Below are 13326 nucleotides of genomic sequence, written 5' to 3' on the forward strand. Positions count from 1 at the left end.
TAAATTCGAATTTTGATAATATTTAAGTACAAAATTCTAATTTAGTTTTTCAGCCATTTTGACAGCCCTACTACTGTTCAAATGTTTGTAGTAATTTTGTTCAGCATGGATGCATAAAATGTATCAAAAGTGCCAGTAACAACTTATATTGCTACAAATATTTTCTACTTCAAATAAATTCAGTTTTGTTCATTAAAGAATCCTGGAAAAAAACGTTATCATGGTTTCCACAAATATATTAAACGGCACAACTGCTTTTAACATTGATAATATTTCTTGAGCACCAAATAATCGTATTAGAATGATTTCTGTAGGATCTTGTGACCCAGAAGACTGGCGTGATGATGCTGAAAATGCAGCTATGCCATTACAAGAGGAATTTTTTTTTTTTTATATATATATTACAATTAATTATTTTAATATTTTCAGTTTCACTTTTAGTTTTATCTCAAAGATATTCAAAAGGCAAGCACTCATAGAAACGAACACACTAACATCAAAGCATAGAACATAAACAAATCTGAATCATGGAATCTCAGCTACACAAGATAATCTCAAATCTTGCTGTTGTGATTTCAAGCAGTATTTGTACTGACGAATACAACCTCCATAGAGCGTGTGCCGGCCTGTGAAGGGTGAGTGTTTGGGTATTGTTGAGGTCAGTAATGGGTGTTGTTGGAACATCAAACATTATTTTGCAGCGATGCAGCGTAGCAGTGTTTTTGCACTTTACTATGATCATGCCACCCTCCTACATAGCAACAGAGATAAAAGGATGACTAATGTGTCCAGTGCAGAAAAATATGCATTTAACACTCGTGTTATAACTTGAAGATGTACAGTATAAGGCGTACAAGGGCCAAATGCAAAACAGCTATTTATGGATTTTCAGGTTGCAAGGTTCCTCATAGGGGTTCAGTATGAATCTAAAAAGCTTTCTGTTGCATCTATCGTAACAGAAACACATTTACTGTAAATGCATCCACTATTTGCATGACAGTCATTCTGTCTGTCTGTCTCTCATTATTCACACTAGGGCTGGTGCGGCCCCGCCACAGAGCCCACTGTTGTCAGACCAGCTTAAAGATCAGATGGTATTAAAGCCTGCAGTCGTCATGGAGACCACTTCCAGGAGACTACTAATTGATCTCACTTCCGTTCCACTCATGCTTGTGCTGAGAAGGTGTGAAACACAAAGCATAGCAAGAAACATATAGATGTCTGTGCATAGCAGCTGGGAAACAACATTACTCTTCCATTACTACAGATTTCTTAATGTGAGACGTAGAAAACAACATCTGTATTGAATTTTCAAAGCAAAGCAATAAGACAGAAAACACATCTCTTGATTTACAAGCCATTAAAATCCCAGAATCCCAGAACCTGCCCCACTTTTGCTGGTAGAAATGGAAGAACATCGAGGGAATAGCACTAACCTGCGCTGCCTGTGCTGGGGGCCCTCTGTGGGGGCCCGGCAGACACTACGTTTCTGTGCAGGGAACCCTGAGGAGGAGACAGCATGGCACCGTCACTCAGAGAGGCAGCGGCGGCCAACAGGCTCTGGCTGCTCAGAGAGGCCCCGGGGTTGTAGGACATGGTGTTGGGGTTCGTCACTGGCACAGCCACATGCATGGAGAAGTTCTGCGGGGGCAAGGCCGTCGGCTGGAAGAGAGACACACACACATAGGGCTTTATGTGGGAGGCATCAAAGACTCTTAAAGCAACCTGTCATGCTTGTATTTCATCTAAATACCCCAGTATCAAAATTGACATTCACACAGATAAATGAATTATATCTCAACAAGAAACTGTACAATCGGAGAATGGTGGCCAGTTGGTTCTGTGCAGCGTTCGGATTCATTTAGCCTGGATATTCAGGTAGAATGGCCCATAATGGTACGCTGCACATATCTTCAGGCTTCTACTAGAAGTGAAAGATGACCCCTGAGCTTTGGTGCTTTTATCATACAATAGAGGAAAACAGGAGATAGATTGCCGGGTGGAAAAATGTAATCTCGGGAGGGAGATCTCCGGATCACCTTGGGCTGTCCAAAAAGCCCGGCATAAAGTGAGAAATACTCCTGGAAAACAATTCTCCTATTGGGAGTCATTTTCACTGTGCTCAGAACACCAATTTTGACCCAGGTTCAATACATAAAACAACATCTTGGGATGAGAAATATTACGATGGCATGCAAATTTGGGAAATAGCTTGAAATAGCTTGGCTATAGCCAGCACTGCACTTGGCCATTTTCACAAAACAAAACAAATAAAACACACAAAAAAACACACTTTTTTTAAAATCAATCAATATACATACATTTTATACTGGGGAAAAAAAGAGGTGAAATAACTACATCATTTGACAGCAACGCTGGCATCTTAATCATATTAACAGGCAGTGCATTGCTGACTATCCATCCAGTTATCCAGAGTGAGTGTGAGCAGGGACAGTGTCCATTCACTTAATAGTGCAGCGAGCCAGTTAGTGAGAATATTAGTGTGTTAATGACACAGAACTCGAGCTTTGTTCATATCCATTCGGTGCAGTGAAAACAATTGTCTGGCACCCACTATAAGGTGCAGAATGTTATGGTCAACACCCAATAAGATCACTATTGTCTCTATTGTTAAAAAAATAAAATAAAAAATATGTGCAAAAAGAGATTTTGTAGCTAAATACTCCCAGATTTATTTGTTACTAGCTTTGACTTGAAAATGGTTCAGCTATTTGATTGTGCTAGGACTCTGGGATCTGGAAGGACTAAAGAAATTGTCCAGGGAGGTGAACAAACAAACCCAGGTGTTGCAACCCACCAGAAAGAGTGAGACTAAAAGAAATCAGTTCTAATGAGTGGAGGAGAAACGGTGAGAGTCTCTCCATCTTTATACAATGGCAAATCTTCTCCTGGACAGAGCACAGCACTGAGAGAAAATAATCAATTTCCAGATCTGTTCGGGCGAGTGCTGGGAAGAACATATCAATTACCTCAACCAATGAATCTGTCAGTATTGTAGCCAGAAGGTGGACATAGAGACATTCTGTCCGAAAAAAAAAAAATACTGTAAATAGATCACACTTGTACTAAACTTTTTTTTTTAAATACAGTGGGGCCCAAAAATCCACACCGAAAATCTTTTACATTCATAAATTTGGACAGGTTTGTGCAGGTTAATATAAGCTAATAGGTGATGTAAATTTAATGCTAATTAAACTTTTCACTTAAATTCTATAATTTGTCATTTAAAACAACATACTTGACTACAAATAGTAAAAATCGTAATTTTATACCTCACTGTATGTACAGTATTTAAAAAGTGTTTATTATTTTAGAAATCGATCAAATAAGCTTGTGATCTTAATAATGTGAAAGGTTTAAACAATGTGATCTTATTAGGGTGAGAGAAAAAGGCTGTAAAATTAATGAGAAAAGTGCACTTCCAACAGACAAAAAAAAAGAAAAAACTATGCTTTAAAAAATAAATTAAAAAGTCCTTAACTGTTGACAGAGGTTGCAGGGTGAGGCAATGAAAAAAGGGGGGGAAGGGGGGAGTATCCTTTCTGCCACAAAGCCAAGCAAAAACGTTGCATTTACTTACGAACATATGAGGCGTCAGGATCCGGGCTATCACAGCCTCTGTGTTCTTTCTTGTTAAGCGCCTGTAGTGAACATCAACATAAAAAGAGGAATCAACACAAAAAGGCAGGGAGGAAGCAGTACTTACACCACAGCGCTTGTACATTAAATCACTCTCTTCGTTTAGTTTGCCGAAACGGTCGTCCATGAGGGGACTGTGACCGAAACAGTCATCTGGGTCAGGACTGGCACACTGGTCATTATGGCCTTTGTTTCTTAATTTCTGAAAATGAAATTGGAAAATTCACACATACATAGACATACGTAAACCCAAACAACTGTTATCGTTGGGTTCATTTACACAATGAAAAAACGATTGATTAGTGAATATGACAGTTAACTACTTAAATAATCTAGGTCAGAACATGTTGATAAAATGCATAATTCACAGAATGTAATAAAGAAATGCAGTTACTGAACTTTGCTACAATTGCATGCTGTGATCAGGATGTTGAAATTGCACTGGTAACAGTTCAATGGATAATTTGGCAAATACATTAAGAGCTAATACGCTGATGGTTGCACCATGCCTATTGCATTAGCCCCTGGGGAGGAAATTGAATTGCCACTCCTTATCCTTTCCCTTAAAAACATTAGGCTGGGGAAAACCAAATCGTCTTTTCTCTCTCTGCGTTTCTCTCCCTTCCTCCTCTTTGCTCTCTTTCTTAGGAACATACATTTCCCTCTGCATGTGTGTGTTGTGATGCATATTTCATTATCTTTCAGTTATCATAAGCCACCCAGCTGGAAGACACACACACACATAAGAGGATCCCACAGTGCAGTGCTTTAGAAGCTCTCTCGCTGTAATTCAGCACACCTGCCACTCACAGGAGCCTATCAGAGTGAAAGCAATGTACAAATTGAACGGATTATCAAATCCGGTCACTAACATTTATTTAAGTGTGGAGAGGACTGATTATTCTAAGAGCAAAAGTGCAAAGGGCAGAGCACCTGCTGTAATATTAGCCATTTTACCCCGAGGGAACGGAAGCTTTTTTGTAGTTTTTAATAAATACAAGTCTGTATTTCTTTTGTCAGAGGGGAGTCTATTGGTAACACATTACTTAAGGCCTGTATAATGCATTGTAATATTTACATGGTAGATATTAAAAAAAGCATTATCACAACACACAATTTAATGTGCGGTAATGCGTTACAGCCTTTAAAGGTACAGTATAAACATTACCAGACAAAAATTGCATTGTAGCCTATTATCAAGTATTTATGAAAATAATGATAATGATCATTTATGAAATACATCTTTGAAATTTCATACATCATTATGCATTATAATTAATTATGAAGATAATTTAATACAATTACAATTCATTTTTGGTAATTAAAAAATATATAATTTAATGTAAATTAATAATTTAATGAAAGGCAATTTATGGAAAAAGAAGATAATGCATTACCATAACAGCATATCTTCATAATGAAGTAAAGTGTTAACCTCGTATTTTTCAAACTCGCCTTTACCCATCACACCGTTTACATTAACAAGATGACAGCGAAGGTTGCCAGGTTCTCAAACAAGGGAAATCTTCATTTGATGCTCTGGTCTGTTTCTTACTACTGTACACAGAGCTCCTGTAATAAGACTACTGTACCTCAGGATGGTTTGGCAGCAGAGGTTACATGTTTTTTCAGATGAAAAAGTCATGTTTGGAAGGAAGTGAAGCAAAGCACATATACACTAACAAGCCCCTAAGTCTTTGCATCTATCACGATGTGTGTGAGAGTGTAGGTACGTGTGTGGGTGTGTGTGAGAGTGCCTTTAGAGTGCAGCTGCTGTCCTCTGGTATTTCTGTGACTGTAGAGTGAGATCTTTGTTGATCCTTATCTACTTTATCTAACAACATGCAACCAAGCTCCGCGCGAAGTGAACTCAAACCTGCATTTACACACATGCACAGGAACAATCGATACATGTACACAATGTGCCTATGCCTAAGCGAAACACAAAATGCAAGTGGTATACAGCTTCTAGCTACAGATACATGGCTTTTCTGGGACCATCTGAAACCATAAAGCTATTTAGTGTGGTGCCGAAGGTGGCTCTCGCTCGCTTTTTCTGAGCAACGCCTTCCCGGGTCATTTCCTGTTTACAGGGCCCTATGTGGCTCTCTGAAACACTGTGTTTACCAGTGAAACTATGCACTTTCTCCCCCAGAGTGCCACAGATTCCATCGGGACCTGCAAATTATAGTCCCAACCTGCTCATTATGTGGCAAGCACTGTGGCTGGAGCTGGGCAGCGAGGTCTGTGTGAGCAGGGCAGGGCCGCTGACTTCCACAGTAACCCTAGGGACACACCCGTCCGCTGGGGCCTGAGTCGGCAGGGAGGGGCCCCTGTGGAAATCGCAGACCACCAGACCGGCCTTCTCATGGGCACACCATGCTGATGAGCACAACATTTCCAAGCAAAGAATGTGATGGAACTACATTATAGACCTTAATCAGAGCAGATGCCATATTGAATTTTACACATATGAAAATGGAGATGTGAGGGATAGACTTACAGAAATACAATGGCATGCACTGTATAAAGGTCTTAGATAATGTATTTTTCAAAACTCTGAACTCTGAATGAGATTTTGTCTACTGAAAGTCTTTTGGAAAGATGTTTTGTCAGCTGAACAATTGGCATGTTGTTAACCAACAGTAAACTGTAAAAAAATATATAAATAAATAAAACTAAGATTATTGGAGTAAAACACTATTTCAATCTTGCTACTCGAAATTTTCATGTTTAATTTCATGAGCAATTTCTGACTGAAAAATTGTTACTTTGCAAAAAAATTCAAAGCTGTAAACAAAATTCTGTTATAGCTATTAGATTCTGTTTTACAAGAAAATACTATTTCAGTCTTTCTACTTCAAAATTGCATATTTAAAGTGTTACTTGCCATTTCTTTGTAATGATTTGTAAAATTTACTAGCAATTTCTGAGTTAAAGTTATTTAAAAGAAAACCCTACACTCGTTTTCATTTCCTGTCATAATTAAATATGGCACTAAGGTCTATTATGCATAGAATCAATCAAATGTGGCCCTGGACCACAAAACCAGTCGCTGGGGTATATTTGTAGCAATAGCCAAAAATACATTGTATGGGTCAAAATTATAGATTTTTCTTTTGTGCCAAAAAAACATTAGGATATTAAGTAAAGATCATGTTCCGTGAAGATATTTTGTAAATTTGCTACTGTAAAATATATTAAAACTTAATTTTTTATTAGTAATATGCATTGCTAAGAACTTCATTTGGACAACTTTATGGCGATTTTCTCAGTATTGTGATTTTTTTGTACCCTCAGAATCCAGATTTTTCAAATAGTTGTATCTCGGCCAAATATTGTCCTATCCTAATAAACCATACATATATGGAAAGCTTAAGTATTCAGCTTTCAGTTGATGTATCAATTTCAATTTTGAAAAATTGACCCTTATGACTGGTTTTGTGGTCCATGGTCACATATTGTCAGTCAAAATCAGTCGTAAACAGTGTGACATATGCCAAAATAAAGCAACACAATAGCACTAGTATGGCCTTTTGTCTTGCAAAAGAGATCACATTTGTGCATTCCCATACTGCATCATGCCCCCAAGTGCTTTGAAGTCTGAAGGACAGGGATAGCACACTGGTAATTCCTTCTTAAATGGCTTGGCATGTTTTGGGTGTCCCACAGACACTGCCCGCAGCTCCAGTAAATGGATCACTAAATCAGCACATGTCCAAACAGGTGTCCCTCTCCCCCAACACCTGTCAGCCCCTTCACCTCACGATGCAGCCAATCAGCGGCCTCCGCACATCAGCACGGCCATAAAAGGGCACGTTATGCGTAGCGATCAAAATCTGTCTACAGCAGAAAATAAGTCGCTGCCAATGAGCGACTCAAGTGAATCCATTAAATACAAGCACAGATGGGGGCATGAGGTTGATCACGAGTTTGATTAAACCGGATCATTTGCATTCTTAATTACACCTTTAAGTGTACGGCTGCACATGATCTCTCATCAACAGGCCAAGGTGGCGACTGCATGCAACATCCTTTCAACCTTTGCAAAAAAAAAAAATTATGATGGTTGTGAGTTGCCTATCTAGACAGTATTTTACTGTGTATTAAAGATAAGCATCCAAACAAACATTTTCTTAATCAGTTCTAATATTGTCTAATATGGTAAGTTTTGTCAGGGAAATGAAGTGTTATTGTTATCGGAGTGTGGGGATGGCTGGCTCATTAGGTGTGTGTGTGAGACTGGATTGTGAGTGTGTGAAAGAGGGAGAGTGGGCAGTGCTGGCGTAAGCAGTTCTGGAGAGGGAGCTGAAAACTCATATTGTGTAATCTGTTCAGCATGTCCCGCATGGCTCAGAGACAGGACAGTGGGACAGCTGCCAATATTCGTGCCAATATTCGTTTTTTTTTTATATAGAATGCATGCCAGACCTGTATTGATAAAACTTTGGCAGTCCACACAAAAAATGAGAGACTGACGTAAAGCCAGCACGACATAACTGCGTAGTGAGTGCATTTGAATGTTTGTGTGTGTGCGTTTGAGATAAAAGGAGAACTAAATAACGAAAGAAAGGGACAGAGAGACATACTTAGAAACCAGACAGTTTAAAAAAACCTTTTTTTCTCTTCTACAACACACAACTTCCCTCTCTCAGACACTCCCTGAACAGCCACTGGAAAGATTACTGGAAAAATGAAATGCTGTGAAACAAGTTAAAGCTCTTGCATAAGAAAGCACAGTCAAGCTCAACAAAAAAGACATGATTTGCCAGAAATGTCAAACTGGAGAAAGTGTTTATCACTAGGATTGCTCTAATATTAAAATTCAGACAAAAACCTAAATTTTTGTACCCTCAGAATCCAGATTTTTCAAATAGTTGTATCTCGGCCAAATATTGTCCTATCCTAATAAACCATACATATATGGAAAGCTTAAGTATTCAGCTTTCAGTTGATGTATCAATTTCAATTTTGAAAAATTGACCCTTATGACTGGTTTTGTGGTCCATGGTCACATATTGTCAGTCAAAATCAGTCGTAAACAGTGTGACATATGCCAAAATAAAGCAACACAATAGCACTAGTATGGCCTTTTGTCTTGCAAAAGAGATCACATTTGTGCATTCCCATACTGCATCATGCCCCCAAGTGCTTTGAAGTCTGAAGGACAGGGATAGCACACTGGTAATTCCTTCTTAAATGGCTTGGCATGTTTTGGGTGTCCCACAGACACTGCCCGCAGCTCCAGTAAATGGATCACTAAATCAGCACATGTCCAAACAGGTGTCCCTCTCCCCCAACACCTGTCAGCCCCTTCACCTCACGATGCAGCCAATCAGCGGCCTCCGCACATCAGCACGGCCATAAAAGGGCACGTTATGCGTAGCGATCAAAATCTGTCTACAGCAGAAAATAAGTCGCTGCCAATGAGCGACTCAAGTGAATCCATTAAATACAAGCACAGATGGGGGCATGAGGTTGATCACGAGTTTGATTAAACCGGATCATTTGCATTCTTAATTACACCTTTAAGTGTACGGCTGCACATGATCTCTCATCAACAGGCCAAGGTGGCGACTGCATGCAACATCCTTTCAACCTTTGCAAAAAAAAAAAATTATGATGGTTGTGAGTTGCCTATCTAGACAGTATTTTACTGTGTATTAAAGATAAGCATCCAAACAAACATTTTCTTAATCAGTTCTAATATTGTCTAATATGGTAAGTTTTGTCAGGGAAATGAAGTGTTATTGTTATCGGAGTGTGGGGATGGCTGGCTCATTAGGTGTGTGTGTGAGACTGGATTGTGAGTGTGTGAAAGAGGGAGAGTGGGCAGTGCTGGCGTAAGCAGTTCTGGAGAGGGAGCTGAAAACTCATATTGTGTAATCTGTTCAGCATGTCCCGCATGGCTCAGAGACAGGACAGTGGGACAGCTGCCAATATTCGTGCCAATATTCGTTTTTTTTTTATATAGAATGCATGCCAGACCTGTATTGATAAAACTTTGGCAGTCCACACAAAAAATGAGAGACTGACGTAAAGCCAGCACGACATAACTGCGTAGTGAGTGCATTTGAATGTTTGTGTGTGTGCGTTTGAGATAAAAGGAGAACTAAATAACGAAAGAAAGGGACAGAGAGACATACTTAGAAACCAGACAGTTTAAAAAAACCTTTTTTTCTCTTCTACAACACACAACTTCCCTCTCTCAGACACTCCCTGAACAGCCACTGGAAAGATTACTGGAAAAATGAAATGCTGTGAAACAAGTTAAAGCTCTTGCATAAGAAAGCACAGTCAAGCTCAACAAAAAAGACATGATTTGCCAGAAATGTCAAACTGGAGAAAGTGTTTATCACTAGGATTGCTCTAATATTAAAATTCAGACAAAAACCTAAAAACCTTACACAAGCACATAAAGCATATGCACTCCATATACTGACTCCAAGCTTTTGAATGGTATAGTGTATGTTACAAAGCTTTTTTTATTTTTATCTTTGGATCTTTCTATTCATCAAAAAATCCTGAAAAAAAATGTACTCAACTGTTTTAAATATTGATAATAATAATAAAAAAAATTATTGAACAGCAAATCAGCATATTAGAATGATTTCTGAAGGATCATGTGACACTGAAGACTGGAGTAATGATGCTGAAAATTTAGCTTTGATCACGGGAATAAATTACATTTTAAAATATATTCAAATAGAAAGCAGTTATTTTAAATAGCAAAAATGTTTCACAATATTACTGCTTTTGCTGTATTTTGGATCAAATAAATGCAGGCCTGGTGAGCAGAAGGGAATTCTTTAAAAACATTAAATATATCTTACTGTTCCAAAACTTTTGACTGGCAGTGTGTGTATATAATTCTAAATGTATAATTTAATTATATATAATTTAAAAACATGTAATTAATTCCTGATGGAAAAGCAGAATTTTCAACAGCCATTACTATGATCATAAAAAAAAAATAATTCTAAATAACTTCAGAAATATTCTATTCTAATATTCTCAAATTTTCAGAACTCTTTGATTAAAAGAAAGTATTATAACATTATTACAACATTATAATTTGTCTGTCACTTCTTATGCATAAATAAAAATATGAATCTCCTGTATAAGCCTCATTCATCTCCCTTACAACTCTAGGTATACACAGTGAAATCGCTCAAGCAGTATACCTCGAAAAACCATTTCACTCATACTCCCAGTTCTGTCAAAGGTCTTTTGTATTTGAGTTATTCATGTGCTGCACATGGATAAAAGGAAGATTCAAATATAGACAGCAAATGTAGGCCTAAAAGCACAGCATTCAAAATAAACCAGAAGCTTAAGAAAAACTAAAGAAAGATGAAGAAAGAATGGAGGATGATGATAGAATGCGAGCTGTGTGATGGGTGGAGTGAGGGTGGAGAGCTTATCCTCCGTTTCTGATTAAATTATACAGTACGGTGACGCAGCTGTGTGTGTGTGTGTGTGTGTGTGTGTGTGTGTGTGTGTGTGTGTGTGTGTGTGTGTGTATGTGTGTGTGGAGAAGAGACTGAAAGAGAGAGAGAGAAAGTGGACAGTATTTTATACAACCATGGCTAAGATAAACCATCTCTGTTATAATGTTTGCACGCTCAATCAAATATTGTTGCATTCAAAATGGAGGCCCGGTTTCTCTCTGGGCGGCTGGTGTAATCTGTCCTAACCTCATTTCCAGCAGGCATCTCCATATCTTTGGCCCTGCAGAGTTGTGAAGCAGTCGCCGTCTCTGTAGCAACACTGAGCAGCATGCTAATAATCCTTATGACATCACCACTGTGTCCAGTGCATTTTGTTTAGCATGATTATTAATGCGGAGAGAGAGCAGTACCCCTAAAAATCTGTGTTGATAGGAAATCTGTTATCTGTTGAGGAATACTGCCCTTACATAATACTGTAGTCGGCTTTGAGCACAAGGAACTGCTCTTACACTTTTTTTGTCCTCACTTGCATGTCGATGCAAATAAAATATAAACTATACCAAAGTTTGATATATAGTTAATTCTACCAAACCTGTATACATACATTATTTACCTGCATACATTCATTTAAAGCAATACCGTATTGGCCCGAATATAAGACGACCCTGATTATAAGACAACCCCCTTTTTCCAGATGTACCTTTTGGAAAAAGGCTTTTTAAAAACCAAATCTCCTATTGTTGTGGGCGTATTATTGACATGTCAAAGTCTAGACCCTGAATATAAGACGACCGCGTTTTTTCAGATGTATTTCCAAGAAAAAAACATCGTCTTATATTCGGGTCAATACGGTATATACCAATATATACCATATAGCAAATCTTGGCTGTGTGAGTGGTAATATTTTCACAAATTGTAAACTGTATTATCGCACGGCTCTCTCCCTCTCTCTCTATACATTATTATCACCCAGCTCTTTGTATAAAGTTGGAAAAGTATATCCAACTTTGTCCACATACATACAAGATACTTACGTAGGGTGATATATATATATATGGATCTTGAAATCTTGAATCTTGAATCTTGAATATATAGATAGATAGATAGATAGATAGATAGATAGATGACTTGACTTTATGCCTATTCAATCATAAAAACATGATGTAGCGAACAAATAACAGCAATAACAACCCTTATAATTAACGTATATATGTAAAAAATAGCTTTATTAAGAAATGTTTCTGTGTGCTGCACTTCGTCAGATCTCATTCTAAGGGCTACTGAGTCATAAACCAGGATGTGACCTCATGCGTGTCCTTCCTGCCTCTGTGCTATTGTCTGAATGGTCTTCTCAGAGGACGCTGGACCACAGGGGCTCGTTTTCAGCAAGTGAGCCCGGTTGAACGTTTGGTAATTATGATCTCTGTGCAGCTGTTTAGAAAAACAATATACTGTGAAATCCATGCCCTCCCACCCAACAAAATCTGCCTCACAATGCGTGCCGCATAAAACGACAGTCGTTTTAGCATCTGATGCATCTCTTTCGCCATGTACCACAGTTAATTACCACCGGCTGACCGCTGAGATCGCTGCTTTTATACGAATACACCGTTTCATATTAGCTCGTAAGAGTGTGTTACACTTCCAGGAGCAATAGTTTCCCACAAAGACAAGCAGATGTTCGCAGACTGTATGCTGGCGGGTTTGATCAAGCTATTAGCAGCCACAGCGAGGGAAGGAACGCTTTCACAATCAAGGGTATTTTGAGACATGAGAGCAGATTGGGAATTGAAACCAAAATTGAGGTGAAGGCATATCAAAGTCATCGCTCAAGTTTCTTTCCAACGATGTTGCTCTCCAGTCCCACTGGCCTAAATAAATGATCTCATCTATGCAACAGTCAAATCTACAGTAAAACTATTACAGTTAATGACGAACAAAGGGAGGAAGAAGTGGGAGATTTCGATGAGACAAATGCATCGTTTTCCTCATCCTTCACGATAGCCATTTCCTCCCGAACCCGTTAGTCTTTCTTTCGCTCACTACCTGTCTGTCTTTCCCACTCGTCTCGACCCGCAGACTGGATCATTAGCCATCAGAGCCCTTGAAACAATAGCCCACCCGAACCCCTCCATTCCTGCCAATTAGGAGTTCCGATAAGGCAGAGAGGAGAAAGCAGAGAGGGTAGGTCGTGCCAGCAGGACGTCTGTTCTGT

At 38.7% G+C, this 13326-nt stretch overlaps 1 protein-coding gene across 6 annotated transcripts in view; it reads right to left on the reverse strand.

Moving 5' to 3' along the window:
- Nucleotides 1-13326, reverse strand: part of LOC107693042 (myocyte-specific enhancer factor 2A-like) — a 95642-nt gene that overhangs the window by 19227 nt on the left and 63089 nt on the right. For 4 of the 6 annotated variants that reach the window (XM_016492288.1, XM_016492286.1, XM_016492285.1 and 1 more), the window contains exons 5-6: nucleotides 3728-3862; nucleotides 1437-1662 (exon numbers count right to left, since the gene is read on the reverse strand). In XM_016492288.1, the coding sequence (XP_016347774.1) occupies nucleotides 1437-1662; nucleotides 3728-3862 (361 nt within the window). Of the gene's footprint in view, nucleotides 1-1436; nucleotides 1663-3727; nucleotides 3863-12145; nucleotides 12194-13326 lie in introns of all 6 variants that reach the window. The other 2 variants (XM_016492283.1, XM_016492284.1) reach the window with 1 other exon arrangement.

Source organism: Sinocyclocheilus anshuiensis, unplaced genomic scaffold (assembly GCF_001515605.1).
Source record: "Sinocyclocheilus anshuiensis isolate Anshui unplaced genomic scaffold, SAMN03320099.WGS_v1.1 scaffold959, whole genome shotgun sequence".
Lineage (NCBI taxonomy): Eukaryota > Metazoa > Chordata > Actinopteri > Cypriniformes > Cyprinidae > Sinocyclocheilus > Sinocyclocheilus anshuiensis.